The sequence below is a fragment of the Perna viridis genome, chromosome 8 (assembly GCF_037379345.1).
Source record: "Perna viridis isolate PV_CMFRI_1.1 ecotype Kerala chromosome 8, ASM3737934v1, whole genome shotgun sequence".
Taxonomy (NCBI): Eukaryota; Metazoa; Mollusca; class Bivalvia; order Mytilida; family Mytilidae; genus Perna; species Perna viridis.
In genome coordinates, this window is record NC_142452.1 from 27377104 (window position 1) to 27396224 (window position 19121).

The window sequence follows — 19121 nt, forward strand, 5'->3', positions numbered from 1 at the left end:
ATTTCCATTAACTGCATGAAATCGACAAAAAAATGTAAGTGGGAACTCCAAACGCCGTAACATTCCAATGCCTCTACCCCTCTTCCCATGCTACTTTTAAAGTGGTTACGAATATCATGGGAAAAAAAGAGCAAAATAGAATTAAGACCAATACACGGGAACACAACACAAAAACCGAACTACACACGCATATTGATTTTTTTTTAAGAAAGGTAAAGAACAAAAACCTGGCATTAACCTTACAAAATAACCAGTACACCAGTAGAGCAGAGTTAACGAACTCAGATATTTAGAAAGACCATCAGATGTACCTTTGTCATGTAAATACTGCGAAGAATGAATGTGCATAATGGCACACCATCGCTGGAAAACGACTGATAAGAACATTTGGTATTGAACAACGCGAAATGTTGAGAGGATGCATTTCTGTGTGTCTTGGTATATCACTGATACTTTTAAGACGTCAACTAAAGTTACTTTTGAGTCAATTCGAATTGTGATGTATGAATTTATTTTATAAATATCATTTCTTCATTTTATGGAAAATGTCGTCCATCCAGCAACCATAATTCAGTTCTGGGAAGGCTTCCATTCCGTATCGTCTTGGGCTAGATAATTTTAAAAAGCCGAAACAAAACAATAATTAAAGTATATACTAAATTGTGTTCAAAACAGTTATACTTTACCCTGATTTTAAAATATCCAATAACAGTAAATATTGGCAATATGTTATGTCGTATCTCCCTCAAGCTATATCGTCTTCGTATCCACAAGGTCCTCCCAAAGTGTACAGGGAAAGGAAATAAATCAGAAGTCAGAAGTGTTTTATTTGTACTACTGTGGCTCACAAGATTCTTTGTCGTCTTTGTGACCTTTTTGTAGCAATACTTAAAATTCGTGTCAGCATCTAAAGCTCTACATTTGTAAAATATCTATGTTCAATTAATTTTTACATTGGATAAATATGTACTATAACGAATAGACTGTCAGTTACCTGAATCATGATAATTATCGAACACGAGCTTTAGCAAGCAATTAAAGATATTGTCTATTAACTATCGGAACTGGTTTAGATCTCATAACCTTTGCTCCAAACCCCTGTGTCAATGAAACCTCTTTCCTTGTATCAAACATATGGATACAATATTGTAGCCATACTCTGTTGAGGTGTTTGTATTCTATATCGTTCTCAAGATTAAAAATTTGATAGATTTTTTATAGTTCTATTGTTTTGTTATTGTATTTTTTTAACAACACTCTCTTTGGTTAAGGGTAGGCTAGAGCGATTTAAACATGTTAAATCCCGCCAAGTACTTTATGTGCTCGTCCAAAGCCAGGAACATGTCGTCCAGACGTCGGTTTCACAAAAAGTCGTAAGTGTAAAATTGATCGTAAATCATGACGTCACAATGCTACTTTAGTTTACGATCAACTTTACACTTACAACTTTTTGTGAAATCGAGACCAGGAGTTGGCGTTGTTTATTATGTTCATTGTTATTTTTTTTCATAATTTTGGTCAATTTTCTTCTTTATGAATAGTTTCAATCCATTTGTTTTGGGGCTTTTGCAGCTCGCTTTTGTGATGGGTTTTACAAATCATTTAAGATCGTATGCTGACCTGTACAAATGTAAGTGTCCGTTACTTGGCATTTGATGGATGACTAATATGTTTCATCATGCGCCTTTAACTGAATCGACAAACATCTTGGAAAATGTGACTATTTCACTTACCCTGACAGCGGTGATACAAATGCATTAGGCTGCATGTTAGACATTGCCATGTTTCTCATAAAGATGGATGATAGTGTCTGTTCCTTGATTGTTTCCATTTGACCTGTAGGTAAGTATATGCAATAAAATCTTGATTCCCTTGATCATTATTTTAATTAAAGCTAGTGTGTATACATTTTCGGTTTCAATGTTTTATACAAAATGTATATCGCGTTTGATATCGTCTAAGTGTGTTTAACTTCAAATGAATTGTGAGTTTATCATATAGTTATTAAAAGTACATTATGGAAAGCTCCAAGCAATACCAATGATATTAAACAGTTATGTGTGTATATTCTTCCTAATATTGACAATGTTCATTTGGACATTATTTCCAGGAGTTGTTTTTCTTATGATAAAGTAGGTTTTTTTTCTCACTGCCAGTTTAATGGTGGCTGACAGATTAGAAATATCCTTTAACAGGTAGAAAAAGGCTTCCTAACTGAATGATAATAACGAATCAATCAAAAAGGAAAGTGAAATATACATCGGTGTAATGTTAACAACAATCAAATACACCAACCATATTTGGTGTCTTTAAACTCGACTGGTGCTATTTAATTATGATCAATATGTGGTCAGCAACTTATATGTGTCATCTTTATTTTGTCTAGCTTTTCTCATATTCGATTTTTAATGTTTTTTGTACTTGTAACTCTGCATTAATTTGTAAAAATAGTTTACACGGTTGCACCTTAATCCAAATAGATCAACCGTAAGCCATTAGGGCTTTACGTACACTTTTTTTTACATAAATGGAATTTTTAAACTATGTGCGATTAGTGTGAAATATAAATTATCAAACCAAAAACGAATCATTGAATTCAATGGTGTGAAAAACAGGACAATAATAACACAAATTTCGATACTGAAAAAACAAAAGAATATTTCCACTCAAATGCGCCCCCCCCCCCCCACCCCCAAATCACTCTCTAGAAATTGTGCTTCCCAATGACCATGACTTACATGGTGTGAATCCGGTTCCTTTGAAATCATTCTCATAATAAAATCTGTCACCAACTTTATAGTTCAAAAATTGTAAGCTAAACAAGCACTGGAAGGTCGGTCCTACTAATGCACCTGGCATAGGTCTTTCTGATAGTGCACCTGGGAATATATCTATATCGTCGGGATGACTGTAAATAAAATTTAGAAAAAGTCTCTTCATAAAGTATGCTCTATCAATGAAATAACGTTTTTAAATTTCGATTTGCATGAGCTCAGCATCCGCTCGACTTTTGCTAACAACTTATGAAAAATCCTGTTTTACTAATTCAATGTACAGATAAAAAATATATGAAACAAAATCAGAGAAACATTTGTAATTTAGGTTATGTACACGATTTGATAAGCCTGAAAGGACTCACGACCCTCGTGCAGATTCCGATTTTGTTTATTTACAAAATCTGAGGAAAACGTCGACATGCGTTTTGTACTGACGTTAATAAATACATTCAATGTTGGTTATTTATTTTAAATGCACTTTTAATCAATCTTTGCATGGAATTTTATAGAAAATAAACAAATATGGTCACATGCAAGAATAACGACACGAAGGCACATTAAGGTTCCCTTGATGACCAACATCTCGTGACTGTGGACAGGCGGATAACTGTGGTGGGGTTAAACAAGCTTTGTAACGCCTAAAACATCCCATGGATGTAAGATAAAAAGGTAATATATACGGACTGAAACACCAAATAAACACACCATAAAATTCACTCAGTAATATATCCAATTCTCCTTCATGGAATATCTCAGCATACAACATACAGACAAAATGAGATATCCGATTAAAGAACGCTTGCAGTTACAGAAAACAAGCTCAGGATATATTTAAGAATGACAAAACCATCAAGATTACCAGCATTAGAAATAATCATTACAATGCTGGTAAATTGGAATTGAAGTTGTAACGTCAAGTACTAAGGGCTGAATATCAGTCTTTGAGAAAACAAGTTTCAAAGAATTGACAATGATTTAGAAAATATACCCTTTACAAGTAAACCGAAGGCAGTTGATAAATTAAATCCATCAGTGCTTTATAGGCAATATTTCAATACAAAACTAGGTGAGAAACACAATTTTCAATTAAGAACCTACAAGCGCTATTATATTAGTGTATCAACTTTTGTATCGGTGAAAAAGCTTAATTTCTAAAAGAGTTTGTAAAATCGGTACGCCTGGCGCAATTTTTTTATTTTTATTTTTTTTCTGAGAAATGTATAACGTTCAGAAAAGTCTGACAATTTATTGCAAAGTTGTTACATGTAAAATTACGGAAGATGCTTCATGGACACTGCCATCTAGGAATGAAAAATTAACAATAAGGAAATCAAAATCGTCTCTTTGTTATATTTTTTGTATGTAGGATGTCATTTTCTAATGTTACATCTAAATCAATAAAAAGACGTACGAGTATTGTTTGTTTTAGACTTGATCAACTTAAATTACTTCGGTTAAATATCTTGATCATAGTTTTCAAAGTTAGGATTATTACGGTCAAAATATCATCAAGACACATGAAAGTATTATCAAATTCAACAGATCATGTTAGTAAGGATTGTAGTAAGTTTTGCAATGAACTGTCACAGTAGAGAAACAAATCGACTATGAGAGCAGCACAAATATTCCCGACTGGAATGTAAACTACCAGTCTGTATAGGATTACCAAAATGAATATAAATACATTATTTGCATTGCCAATTAAAAATTAAATGCATTGAACTAATCTTAATAAATACGGTTAGTGTATTTATACCGACAAAATTAAAGAAAAAGAGAATGATAGTCAGATTTATCGACAAACCATTTAAGTGAATATGACAACTTTTCCTTTATAAGTTTTTGTGGCATATTGACGAAATGCACATATTATTTGAAGTCTAAACATTGGTTTTCGGACCGTGAAAATTACTTGGCAAAGAGAGCATGATTAAAATCAGTAATATGATGTTAATGACCAACTTGCAAGAATACAGAAAATTGATGAAAGATGACAAGGACTATTTTACCCGTCGTTCACTTAAACCTGTAAGTATGGACCATGTGCACCGCTATGCTTTTCTAGAAACACCTGCCATATTTTTCCATGTCATTCTGAAACCGGGTTTAATTGAAAAACGAAAACCATGACATAGTGGTGTCCACACCGTAATGATCATCAGTTGTGATATAATACCTTTTGACGCAGGGTTTGAACTTACCTGTACGACATTTTTAATGCCTTGGCTGATCCGGGATCATGATCAATTAAACCCATAGGCCCAACACCAAAATGGAGAGCTGGTTTCAAACCACAAAATTCTCTCCATTTATTGTATGAAGGAATTCCATGATCACGAGCTCTCTGAATGTTCAAAGCAGGTAGATCAAAACCGTTGCCGGGTTCTGTTTGAAAAAGGTGATTACGGACGGCATGAGTGACGAAAGCATCCGGTGCACCTTGATTCATGGTACACATCCACCTGGCAATACCGTCTACGCCATACATATGTTTGCTGCGTATCAATCGAGTGTTAAAATACTCATTTTCAACTGGCGTTTGTCCTCCTTGTGAATAGTCTTCGGTTAAAAAACCGACAAATGATTCTATTTGTGTATGTCCGATTCTAAACACGGCTGCAGCAAATACATTTCTTGTCGAGCCGTCGACGGACTCATCATAGACGGTATTATATCCATGTGCTTTACTTCTTATTCCGAATTTAGAAGCAAATGACTCTCCTACTATCGACGGAACATACTCATTGAATACTATGTGTTGGTATATTGCAGTCAGTATTTTCTTTGCTTCTTGAAATAATTTTTCGTCCGACCAATGAGGATTAATTTTGTGAAGATTTTTTGCGATCCTATTATGCTCTCTCAAGAAAAGGACATGGATAACATTAAGAGTAGGTGCGTCTGAATGTCTGTGGTCACCTTCAAAGAAATGAGTTATATTGCTTTAATTTCTATAATAGTGGATGTAAAACAAAGAATATCATTTGATGGAAATATAACAATGTACAGAGTCATCAGATAATTCAAACAGCGTCTGCTTTGTTTTGCTCTCCGTTATTCTGGCGCTACAAACAGAACATTTACAACAACAGTAGGAACTTAAATCATGTTTCCACCTCAAGTGTGTCATTCAACATTTACTTGCAATTTTTGAAAGGCTTATGCACGATAATTTATAAAAGAAATGAAATGAAACTTGATCGTTGTGAGAAAGTAGATTATCCTGATATTTTACCTGCTCTGAAACACGCTTGTCCTTCTATACAGTCGAGGCTTGCGCCAGGTGGACTGTCTGGCAAGAGACCACCTGGTCCCTCCTGCAGCTCACCTAGAAAAATATTTATTTATTTTACATTTTTTATATGTACTGAGATATTGTGTAAAAGCCTTCTGAAACTTTAATGCTATAAATTGTTTCCCCACAGCTGTTTTAAGTACTAAGAGGAATTTTGCTACAATGTTAAAGAAATGAGTTAATGTGCATTCATCCCTGCAAACGGCAAAAAAATAAAATTGTTTTATTGTATCAGAATGCTTTCGTCTTTTTAGAATAAATGCATTACCTCCATGTCTTGTTCGTAGACTTAACATTATGTTTACATTATTTCCATAGACCTGGGATAGATCTAAGTATGATGTTCTTTGGTTCATCTGGTGTCGTGGACCTGAAATAAAATATATATGATTAACTTAAAATGAAACTTTGACTTTTTACATCCTTAAAGTTGGTGTTCTTATGATCACGAACTACATCCAGTGGTACATGTATTCAAACATGTAAATAAACATCTCATTTGACCACTGTCTGTTGTTGTAGCAGGTTAAATAACACATTAACATTGGCTACAGCCAAATGTTTTCTGTCAGATTTAAGTCATACTTGGGTATCATCTTGTTGTTGATACATATCTCCCATGTACATTTCGGTGCTAATCGGACAGGTTGTGATAATGCATTGGCATAATCTGGTGGTTCAAGCAGGTACAGCTTATTGCATCCTATTCTTGGAGTAGATTCAGGCCACATCCTGTTTTTAGTACAATTAAAAATCCTGCTTGCTCTAAATTCTCTTTTTCGTACATATCCTGGTCTTACCTTGATAACATCATTAGTTATGCCCTTCATAATCTTGTCTTTTCTTAACTGTGCTGCATTACGTTTATGATACAGCTAAATATCTAACTGAATTCACATATTAAATTTGTTGAGGTTTGGTCTGAACTGGACTGCATTATATTGTCTTTCATAAAAGAGAATAATATCTATCCAAAATTGGAACATTCAGTTTGTTTTAATTCTATTCTGGTTTGAATCGCATACTACTGTCGATGAAGCAAGATAATTTACCGAGATTACATCTTGTTTTTACAGCTTTAGAACATAATTTATCAACATCCTTTTCTGGAATATAGTTTGATATTACCTGGGCCACATCCTGGTGTTGGAGCAGCCTCCGATCTGACAAACTCCATACATGTGTGTTTGAACTCTCCAGGTGGTGTAAAGAAAGGAAAACATTCTGGTCTGAAGCGAAAATAAATATTTATATTCTTATGAAAAAAATAACTTTACAAGATTTTACATTTGCAAATGACGGTTTCACTTTTTAACCTCTATGTATAATTTTTTCAGTGTAACTGTATTTGGTTATTTGCACGTACGTTACACAGACAAAATATTTTCTGATGATTTTCACATGAATTGACATATATTTTGTATCGGAGTCCGGTGGAAATTGTTAATCGAGATATTATACAATTCACAAGTTTTCTTTCCTTATATTATTGTGATTTTCCCGTGACATAGCTCGATTTAGATGATATCAACTGAATTATTTTAGCCAGCAATGTAATTCAGGAATATTTATGTATTTACATTATTCCAAACAACTCCCCATGCCTATAAATATAAAGATTATTTGTTTTAAAGTCAGAGACCAGGGATAAAGGATGATGAGTGATTGGTATGGTAACTTAGTAATACAGCGGTATTTTTACGGTATAATAACCTCTAGTAATTTGGCTTGAACATGGAAAGTTTATTTTTGTTGTCTGGTCAATTGACCTTACAATAGATACTGAAAAAAGTGAATTTGAACACATTGCATAGAAATACTGAAAATCTCAAAATTCATTCAATCATTTGGTAGTACTTAGCAGATGAAAGGTATACAAAACCGTGCATTGAAAAACACTACAAATTCATAATGTCAAAGGTATCACTAAAGCAATATAAACAAAATGGTTGGACTTGCAAATGCAATAAAATACTTATTAATTTGCTACTATTATTTTCACTTGGATAACAGTAAAACTGTATAAATGATATTGATTGTAAAATCAGGTCAATTCAGGGGAACTGGTCCAACTTTGATATTGGTCTGTTTCAGTTCAGGATTGAGCTTGATCCTATTACATGATGCAAAAAGGATGTAACTGAGGACAATATTTCACAGTATTAATGCAGTTATAAAAAAGAAACTCAATCTTCGATCTTTTTTTATAGAATATACCTGTTGACTGGCTTATCACCATCACAGCACACCATCTGGTCGAGACCTTCATCTGACAAAATACACAGTAGTTACCGTTTCCATTTTGTGGCTAGTGTTCACTTTTTTTTTATTTACACTTCACTGAGCTACACTTCATATTACTAGTATTCAAAGACAAATCTCTTTGTATAAAGGTTATCCTTAAAATTAAACGTCGTTGACATAATCCTGCATTTTTCTATACAATAATAAATCAGTGAAATGGTTGTATCATATTTAATTATACCAAAGCCTCTGAAGCTAATGTGTGAAGCAGAATAAAATCAATCCAAGTTAATTGGATGCTTACACAAGATTGATTTAAATGCTGAACACAATCGTTTTTAAGAATTATGTTCCTTACCCTAGGTGTACCTCCTTAAATGTTAATGACTGGCATTTAATACGTACCTATCAAAATTGGTGTAGATATGACGTCATGATCAATAAATTGACCGAAGTGAGTAAGTGCAACTGTGTATGTCCTACTTCTCGGGTGATTTAACCCTGCGTTATGGACGTTGTTGCTTATTACTCGAGGGGTTGGTAGAGGTTTTCCTGTTACACTTTGAACTCTTGGTACAATACCTAGTTTGTGAGCTGTAAAAAAATATCTATAATGGTCTAATAGTCAAAATTTTAACATTTTGTGTGATTCAACTAGTCATGTGATATAAGAAATACTGCTGCTCATATACGCTAAGTTTGCAGTTTGGACCATGAAACAAAAAGTGATTTCTGTTTATTGTATAGCAAAACAAATATTAAGACTATTATGGTTTTAGGTTCGGACAAACACCAGTAATAATATCTTAACATCGTTATTTTATATGAATATCTCACACAGAATGAAATGAAAATAACAGAAACTTACGATCGCCATACACAGGAGGCATAAAACGTGGTTGAGGTGTAATTGCAGCACCCCATACTGGATTCCGAAGGTTATTACAAGTGCCATCTGCCGTTCTATATATGTCATTCAGATCACACATAATACGCCGTTTTGGACAATACGGTTCAATGAATTTATGAAACAAAGGTAAAATTTCTTTCGATGTAGCAGGTCTTTTTAATCTGAAATATATCATACAACACTACATAAAAGAAAGAAAAGCAGTATATTGATAAGTGATCCAAATTATTTTTAGAAAGTTTTTTCGATTGTTTTTCTTGATTTCTAACATCATCAATATTTAAATGAAATCATGAATTGGAACTTGCTACGTCTCTAGTGTAATTGATGGGCATGTCCCAGGCTAAAACTGATTTCATATGATTGTTTGTTTAAAGTGACTCATTGTTTTAGTCAGGATTTGTATATAAATAATCATTGTAAATCGTCTGTCAAGGTACATGCAATTCAGTTTAGAGGGGGGTTTCCGTTTGTCTCTATATATTTTTCTTTCGATTTGTATTTGTCTCTACTCTGTCGCCACTTGACATTCTAATGGTTAAACTTTAATGCATTGCAATACAATAATAATCTGATATTGCAATCCATTGTTCATGTGTTCTGTACTGTTTTGACAGCTAATTTAACCGATTTTGACCAGTGGTTATTTTATGTTTCCCCTTTGTATTGATATATACCGGAAATAATGAACCGTAATGGAATGGGGTGTCAGCGCCATGAAACCTGGTTAAATTCCAAGTCAGGATTGTTGCTTCGGTTTCGAACTTTCCGAGCTTTACACTGATATTGTCATTTATTATATGAAATACTTTACCTTTCTGTTGAATTTTCACTATTGTCTAGATTTTAACAGTTCAGAACTTCATTAACTTTACTGAATGCTATCTTATCGATTATGGGTGTGTACCTATTTTGTATTTTTGAGGTCGCAATGATAGCTATTTCTGCTGCTTTTCCGAACGCACCCTCTACAATGGTATCTTCACTTCTCCTTAAAAATGTGTACATCATATCATTGGAATTATACGTATGCGGATTTTGAAGCATGGTCCCTTCCTGCTCTTTCATTTGATCTAGAAAAAAACAAACTAAGATATTGTACAATCATATACACTAATAATAATAATCTAATATCTCGTGTTATTCATGTGACTGTGCTTCACGTGACATTAATTTAAGTTCAAAAATTTCATTTTAAGTCTGGATCCACATAATGTTATATGTACGAAAACGTAAAATGTATAATAGAATCAAAATCGTTGGATTCCATGTTAAGGGGGTAGACCTAGAGTAAGGGACATAACTCTTTTTCAAATCATTGGAACGTTTGCATTCAGCATTTTTACATTAATCTCATGCAAGCATCAAAGTAACTTGGACTGATTTCATTCTGTTTCAATAGAATGCGTGATAGGCTCTGGTGAAATTGAATATGATGCAAACATATCACTGATTTCAAGAGTTGTGTCCCTTACCCTAGGTCTACCTCCTTTATACGATTTTTGATTAAAACTAATATTTTTTATTGTGTCCATCATTTGTATCATAGCAAAAACAAGGACTCCACGATTAGACCGAGAAACAGTTTATCAATAAATGCAATAAATATACAAGTTAACTTATAAATACAGAAAACAATTCTAAAAAATGAGTAATCTAGACTCCACCTCAAATGGAAGTATAGATCTGTACACTTTTTACACAAAAAATGTACGTGTAAAATTGGTGGTTGGTGATCACAGCATAATAGATCAAAGTATTGTGAAGTCATAACTTACGACTTAATTCACTCTTACGATTTTTTTATGAGAAGGGCTTTAAATACGTAAAATATTAGTAATGTAGTCATGGTTTTGTTGAAACAAAAAGTAGTCTGAAATATAAGGAAAATTGATAGTTAAATTATATTTAATTAAATTAAATATTTCGTCTTACTTACTTTCCATCATAATTCTGTCTTTACGTCTAGATACCTCTGTAGCAGCTTCGATGATCATGTGTCTGACCGTATCGGCCAAGCTTTCAACTGTAAAGACTTGTGGGACTATATTCAGGCCAAATGTTTGAAGACAGTAACACAAGAGAATGAATATTATCGTGTGTTTCTGTTGGGCCATCCTGAAATAGTTCTTACATATAAGTAGAATGAAATGTCACTTTCTATTTCAAAAGTATCATTTGGAATCAATCAGTGATGGAAAGTTTAATAAATTTAAAGTGAGGGAACAAATTTCTGTGCGTTTAATTTTGATTTGGAATATAGAATATTTAGAAAGTTCGTCTGACAGATTATCTCCTACTCGAATTGCATGCTCTCCGATTTCATCTTTTTGGCCAATTTTATGAATATGAGGAACTTTAAAATTAAAGTTAAGTCTACTATATTGGTTTAACATTATCGTTGGAATACAGTTACCTCATCCTAAAGATTGCCTATGAATTAACAAACTACCTAAATAAATAGGCATGGTTAAAATTGGGTTATTTCTCAACAAATATTTGATTTTTATCAGGTAAAGTGTTGTATTGCTTTATTGGCGATGTTATTTTTTTTTCTCAAATGCTCAAGAAGACTGCCATTAGGCAACCAAACTATGTATTTCAATACCTTTAATCAGGTGCTGAACAACTTGACCTATTAAATGATGTATTGTCATTTTGGAATAAATAAAACACATAATTTGTTAGGTCCGTTTCTTTTTTATTCATACACAAATTGAGATAAGACATATGGCTTTATATATATAACATTATGTCATTTAAATGACAAATGACAATAACTCATTTTAGTTTACAACTGCTTATTGATAAAAAAATCAATGACCATTTGTGATTCAAACTGGGTTTATAATAAATCTGGAACATTATGAAATAATTATCAGCGTATATCATACAAAACGTGCATACCGAGGTATCATAAAATTCAGTTCTAGAATTTATTTTTTTCTAGGCTTGATACAACCGTATTCAAAATAACATTACTTTCGGAGAGGTAATGTAAGGTATTTTACCATACTGTTATGGTATTTTTTCATGTATGTGTCATACTCAAGGCAACCCATTTTGGCAGGTGTTTAGTTTACTCAAATTAGATATGTACATGAACACGTATACCAAAATTGTCCTTCATGACAGTAAAAAGTCTTAATACTATTCATCAATATAAATCAAAATACATTAAAATCTTGTTAAATTTCTTTTATGTGGTTCTTCAATGAGATCAGTGAAAAACACCTTAAATAATAACAGGGGAAAATTTATTTTAACTATCATAACGAAGCCTCAGTACATTTTCCAATTAAGTCTCATTAGTTCAAATGACAGTAACTGTCATTTAAGGACTGTTTCCAATTAATGACAAAGTCATGATAGCATAACTAACTTTGGGCAGTCTATGCATTATGAACCATGAATCGGTCGCTCAAAAATAAAAAAAAAAACAATTTTTATAATCTAATTTCTAATCGATTCCAGTCAACTTTTTTTTCGCTTCATAAAAGCGCTATTTAACTTGGAATCATCTTTATTGCAGACTATGAATTGAATTGATGATCATGTTAATGGTAATTTACATCACAGTTACAAGTTAGTTTATGGAAAATAACCTATCTTCTCCAGACGAGAAATAAAAAACAACCAAATTGAATTATTTAAAATGTATTAAATTAAGATGATATTTCGCAGTAAAATGGGTATAAAAGAATATGTTGCGGTAAATTGTGTAATAGTACTTGTATTGTACTTCGCATGGTTGAGTATTTTTGTATTTTTTTATTATTTTGTTAATTTTGAAAAGTATGATGAATAAATTAGGCTCAGCTAATAAATAAGGTATAATATTATATGGATCTTAATATTACTTTCCTTGTACAACTGGTATTCAAGCGTCTTATATAGCTTTCAATTCACTTAATGGAGTGTTTTATTCTTTTTGTGGCTCATTACGTTTGCCTGTACTTAATTTCTCTAGGCATCTCTTGATTAGTTTGACAATAAAGGACATAAAAATAGAAGTTGTTCTTTATTTTTTTGGAATATAGTATATATAGTAATAGAAAATTGCTTGTGTCTTTTTTAATACAAATTGAATATTATTCCTCAAAGGGAATTAATGCACTCACAAGCTCCTACAACAGTTTATGATAGAGAAAATAGTCGCCGATATAATTCTATGATATTAATGTTTGTGAAGCAATAATTTATTATTGGAAAATAAAGTGCTAACCCACCACTCCCTTTATTTTATTTAGTTGCAGTTTGATTATGTATTTTTTGTAACAATCCGATACAAAAAAAGAATGTTCACGTTTTGCTAAATCACATTTTTGTTACAAATTGATAAAAAAAAGTGCTTACATTACGCTACATTTATTTGTTAAGGAGTAATCAAGGGAACCAAGGATATAGCGGTAATCTGAAGACTGAAGACCAGACATGGAAAAACAGACATAAACACAAAGAACATAAGGTAACCAAAATCACAAATACAAAACAACAAAAGACACCCGTTCAGGGTACAGCCAAAGTCTCAAGCCTAATTGGAAAATAATCAACAAAACAACGGTTATTTGTTCAGAACACACATTAATAAAACAAACGTGATATCAGGGATATGAAACTCAGCATAGAAAATCGAAAGGTAAAGTTAATGTCCAGTGAGAGGAGGTTGTATCACAACGCACCAATTTATATGTATAAAAACATATTATGTCGTTATAAAATATAAACATCGACTACCTAATTAATACAATTGCTTTACATTCAAATTTAATCTTTCGCTTGTATGGAATTGGAATCAAAGCAGCTGACAATTTTGACATCAACATTAAATATAAGTTTCAAACCTGGACAGGGCACGAAATGGAAAAACAATCGCGGTATATTTCTTTCCAAATTTGTTTCTGAATCCGTATTGGAAAGTATACTTATTAGTAACGATCATGTTATAAAAAAAATAATACCACCCTATATTGAAATTTAACATTTTATCATGAAGCTTTTACCATTTATTTGGTGTCAAAGTTAATGCTAATGCACACTATCTCTACAGTCAAAGTCAATCTTCTTAATTGAAATTAAGTCAAATTTGATACATAATTTATTCACCTTATTATGTAACCTTAATCTTGTTCTTTTAAACTTGATCCACAATTGTTGTACAGTAAAATCTAATTTTTATGAGCTTCAGATGGTTGTAAAGTCTGAAACAGTTACGTCTTTGACATCACAAAAAGTCCTAAGCACATATTCTAGACTAAATATTTCCATCAGACATGTTTTATTTGGTAAACCTAATATATATTTGGTGCAATATGTGAAACTCCTCAATGAAAGGTGTTAACAAAATCACCGAACTCTAGGCATAGTCAACATGAATAATCAAAAAGGTAAGTCAGTATAACAAATGGCAATATCTAGGAAAACAAATATTTTGGAAACTATCGCAATGGTCCAGGCTTTTCAAATGGAAGTCGTAGGTTTTACCAGGTTTAATAACACTTCCATTACGGTTAATTATTCCCGAGTTAATGCAATTCAAACGGGCAGCATAAAGTTGCCACCGGTCAAAGTTCGTAAAACCTGTACTCATAATAGTATAAATTAGTGAAAATAATAGAATAAACCCAATTAAAATACAAGTTCAACATAGAAAACACCAACTTTGAAAGAAGTCTTTCACTTTGTTTGGAAGGCGCGTCAAGTTCAAGATAAAAATAATATGATACAAGTTCAAATTCAGAAATAACAGAGGACAATTCATAATCAAATCATACTTATTACATTGCACATACAATCTGCACTGCTTAATTGTTTATAAGGAGAGATAATATTCCATAATTATTGTGCAATCGCTCTTCAATGCTTACGACAAACCAACACTGTTGTTTTAAATTACTTTTAAATGTGGATTACCCAACACATTTGCAGCACAAGTGCTAAATGACAATTTACAGACGCTGATATTTACTTGCTTATTTTGGTAAATATTTTGATAAATTACAATAATCTGGAAATGTGCTTACTGTCTGTGTTTAACTGCAAAAATAGCAACTTAGTACATAAAAAAATAAATTGTTCTATGTTCGGCATACAATAAAAACAATAATTATTTCTGGGGTCTGTAATTAACGCCATCTCTCTATTAAACCTGGTAGCAACTACAAATTATTATCCAAAAATTAAATCGGAAAAATTCATGTTGTCAGAAAAAGGGAAAATAGAAATATAGTTATAAAGTAAATGCGAAGCAATCATTACTGGATTGAGAACCCATCGAACTTTACTCTTACCGGATTTTACTCATTTGCAATGTAACGGATGCCCATCGTGGATCTGAACATGCTTATCTTTCGTGAGCTCTCCCCTTTTTGTGTGGTGTTTTGTTTACGTTATCTCCGGTTCATCAATACAAATGTATTGTTTTCTGTTAGCATCATTGTATACATAGATCGTTTTTATGTCCTGTTGCTTTTATGTTTTCAATATCTACTAATATTTTCATCTATCTGAATTATCATTATATATTAATGCCTCGGTGTATTCTTTATGTATAAATTACAAAGTTCTAACCTTAAAGTATGCATAAATACACAACATTTCACAGTTAAGTTGATGTGTCATTCAACTAATTTAAGTCAAGAACTTTATTTGTATGATGTCTTTTTAACATTGAGAGTAAACTTTGTGTTACCAATTTACTTGATTATTCCAAGGGTAAAGATCAGTTCGTGAATTTTCAATACAATCAAAGGACATATTTATACGTAGATGCACCTAGTGATGATAATGATTACCATCTGTAGAGAAAGTTTCACTACAAAAACACAAAAGTACTTCAAGTCTTTTTTTTTTAATTTGTTCTGTTGCTTTGTACAAGATAATTCTTTGAGAGGCAGTTAACACTGGTAATCCTACGCTTAAAAGTCTATATTATTTCACTGGCACACCTGGTCATATCAAAATTTCTCGCTCTTGTCTTTTGTTTATCCTGCTTAAAAGGGTAATCAAGGGAACCAAGATTCTCCACTAAGAATTGAGAGCATGGACCAGGTGCATCGGAAGAGTAAGAGTCCTATGCTTTCCAAGAACCACCCGCCAAGTTGCTCATAAAGTCATGTCTGGAGTACGTAGACGAAAGAAGAAACTTTGAACACTATTGGTAAAACAAATATCGGAAATTTACAATCATATATCTGCATGTACTTATCGAATAAAAATGACGAAGCGTCAAGATAGAAGACAATATACATAGAGTTTGAAATCCAAATCCATGACAAAAGCGTTGTAACAAGAAACCGAGACAAACTAACTGCGCAATGTAGACAACAAAACAAAAAACAAATAATTACAATATTAAAACTGAAACTAATTTAAAAAGAAAAAAACACACAAAAAGTTAAAGCAATTGCAAATGAATTAAAAAAACGAATGGTCACCTGGTGCTCCGAAAGGATAAGCATAACTTCCATTTTCCAAAATTCTTACTAATCGAGTTGTGACAAATTGATAAAATATAAAGAGTTCATTGTCGTCCCTTTCATAGGTAAATCATGTAGTGTAACATTATCGGCACCTTTGAAGTCATTGTTATAGGATGAATAAGTCCTAGTGTCTTATAATCGATTAAAGCTACGTTTGTACATACGGTAATTCTAATGCTCGTTTTTGTTTTACTTCTAACAGGGCACCTTCAACTTGTTTCAATTGTCGCTGTGTTTACTTGATTCTTAAGTTATTGTGTTTAAATACAAAGATTTGCTATAGAAAGAGTTTGAATGTCTTAGTTTTCTATTCACTGAAATTAATTATTTAATCATCTAGTGTATCATGGAATTATGATTGTGCGTGCATTTTTTTTTTTACAAAACTATTTGGAAATTTGAATCAAAGGAAATACTTTTGTCTCGGGATAAAACTCAAAACTGAAACACATGAATATTTCACCGAAAATACATGTAGCTGCTTTTATAGAATTCGCTAAACTACAGTTTTTCTAAATCCTATAAATAGAAAGAGAATATGTATGATGTGTGCGTCAAAGAGCGATCAAGGGGACCAAGGTTATAGACCCCAACGGTTTAAAAATGTCTGCCCAAAACCACCCATTAGTTTCCAATGAATGACGAGGAAATCCCCATACTGCAGAGCATGCTGCAGCTGGCCCCAAAAAATCATTACACACAGTTACAAGTTGCCCGTATATACTCAAGCCACATAAAAAAATAAACTAAATGAGGAACAGGGGTAATTTCTGCGTAGGACTATTTTTGCGTACGTTCCAAATGCTCATTGGTTGAATTGGTGGTCTGTAACCTGAAAAGGCACGGAAACTCTTAAAACTACTGAAATGTGAAAACGATACAATACATACAGAGGCCAGATGTTTTTATTAAATCATGAAATGTTACACTATGATATAGCAAACATAAAAAAAAAGCTCTGCAACTCATATTATGGAGGTAGACCTAGTGTAAGGGACACAACTCTTAAAAATCATTGGAACGTTTGTATTCAGCATTTTACACCAATATCGTGTAAGCATCAACGTAATTTAGATTAATTTCATTCTGTGTCAAATGAAAGCTTGATAGCCTTTGGTCAAATTGATTATGATACAAACATATCACTGACTTCATAAGTTATGTCACATACCCTAGGTCTACCTCCTTAAATAGGTGGTGTAATGCCTTAACTGTAATACAATATAACCACATTGTGTTGGAATGCACACGACACTATTAATTTTATACAAACATTAGTGCAAATATATATTTTATGGTAAGTGGTAAATATCGCTTACAAATGATCAGTCATATTTCACATAATGTAATTACATGCATTCACACTTCTATACTTATACAATTATCATAACCTCAACTGTGTATTTGTGTATTTCATCAATGTAATGTTGATGCAAAAAGTTATTTTAGTTCTCTTTGTTTTGTAATTATTTATTTATTTATTTAATTTTGAATTAGTATTAATGGTAGAATTGTAAATTTTAAATGTGGTACTGTGTACATATGCATTGTTAATCCGGATATTATTTCTGATCATAATTGTGTTACTTGCGTTTTCTTCTCCCGTTAAATAAAATTCGTTTTCTTTTTTTTTTTTTTTTTTTTTTTTTTTTTTTTTTTTAAAACATTTCAGTTAGTAGAATTATTAAGTATCCTTTAAGGTATGATTTGGTGTATTAACTTATTTTATTTTTTGTCACTGGTATTTTCCATTTCATCTATAAGATATGTGTGCTGCCACATATTAAATGTGCGAGCATTGTAACCGCCGATTACTCAAAGAATGTAAATAGCTTCTTACATAGTGATTAGCTTAGTTTTCGAAACAAAAATTATTTACTGAGACACAGGTTTATTTCTTGAATATTTCAAGGCAAGGGTATTTTATACAGCTAATGTAATATATAATGTGTTTATTCTTATTCGCAGTATTCAGTATTGGACACCTGTTAATAATGAACTGAATATAAATCACAGTTCTATGTAGTTATTGTATGTTGTTGATGTCACCGATTATCAACTTTATTCTTAAGTCAAAGGTCAACAAACTATAGTAACTTAACGTGGGTAACCTTTTGAATGAATTATAACTGAAACTGCTACAGCATTATGTTTATGAAACCAAATGTTTGAAAATAATATCTATTTGTTTGTAAATGCGTTTGATGATTTTTATTTAAAAAAAAAATAAAATTAAATGTAACGATTTTTTAAAACAGACTTATGCTTATGTTTTACATAATATATGATTCCAAAACTTTTTTTTTATTCATTTATTCATTTTAATTTTATTTATTTATTTATTTATTTATTTATTTTTTTTTTTTTTTTGCTTTTTTTACATATTTTGATTATAAACGCTTGAACATTATTAC

The 19121-nt window shown here is 32.0% G+C and overlaps 1 protein-coding gene across 2 annotated transcripts; it reads right to left on the bottom strand.

Moving 5' to 3' along the window:
• Window positions 1-492: 492 nt before the first annotated feature.
• LOC148610053 (peroxidase-like protein) lies at window positions 493-11328 on the bottom strand. 2 transcript variants are annotated; one of them, XM_088540771.1, is made up of 12 exons: window positions 11166-11328; window positions 10134-10299; window positions 9185-9387; window positions 8722-8910; window positions 8290-8341; window positions 7201-7301; window positions 6341-6442; window positions 6013-6105; window positions 4979-5696; window positions 2739-2908; window positions 1734-1836; window positions 493-608 (listed from the first exon to the last, which is right to left on the bottom strand). In XM_088540771.1, the coding sequence occupies exons 1-12, from the start codon at window positions 11221-11223 to the stop codon at window positions 524-526; spliced, it is 2040 nt and encodes a 679-aa protein (XP_088396897.1). In that variant the 5' UTR covers window positions 11224-11328; the 3' UTR covers window positions 493-523. The 2 variants fall into 2 exon arrangements, with proteins under 2 accessions (XP_088396897.1, XP_088396898.1); XM_088540772.1 differs by lacking the exon at window positions 493-608 and having other exon boundaries at window positions 1730-1836.
• Between the last annotated feature and the right edge of the window lie 7793 nt (window positions 11329-19121).

Bases quoted from the DNA above. Each gene is read 5' to 3' on its own strand.
- LOC148610053 (XM_088540771.1), bottom strand. From the start codon at position 11,223: ATGATCATCGAAGCTGCTACAGAGGTATCTAGACGTAAAGACAGAATT. The intron at 8,911-9,184 runs GTAAGTTTCTGT...ATTTTTTTACAG, and splicing joins GCCTCCTGTGTATGGCGATC to CTCACAAACTAGGTATTGTA. The intron at 2,909-4,978 runs GTAAGTTCAAAC...TTTTATTTACAG, and splicing joins GCATTAAAAATGTCGTACAG to TCATCCCGACGATATAGATA.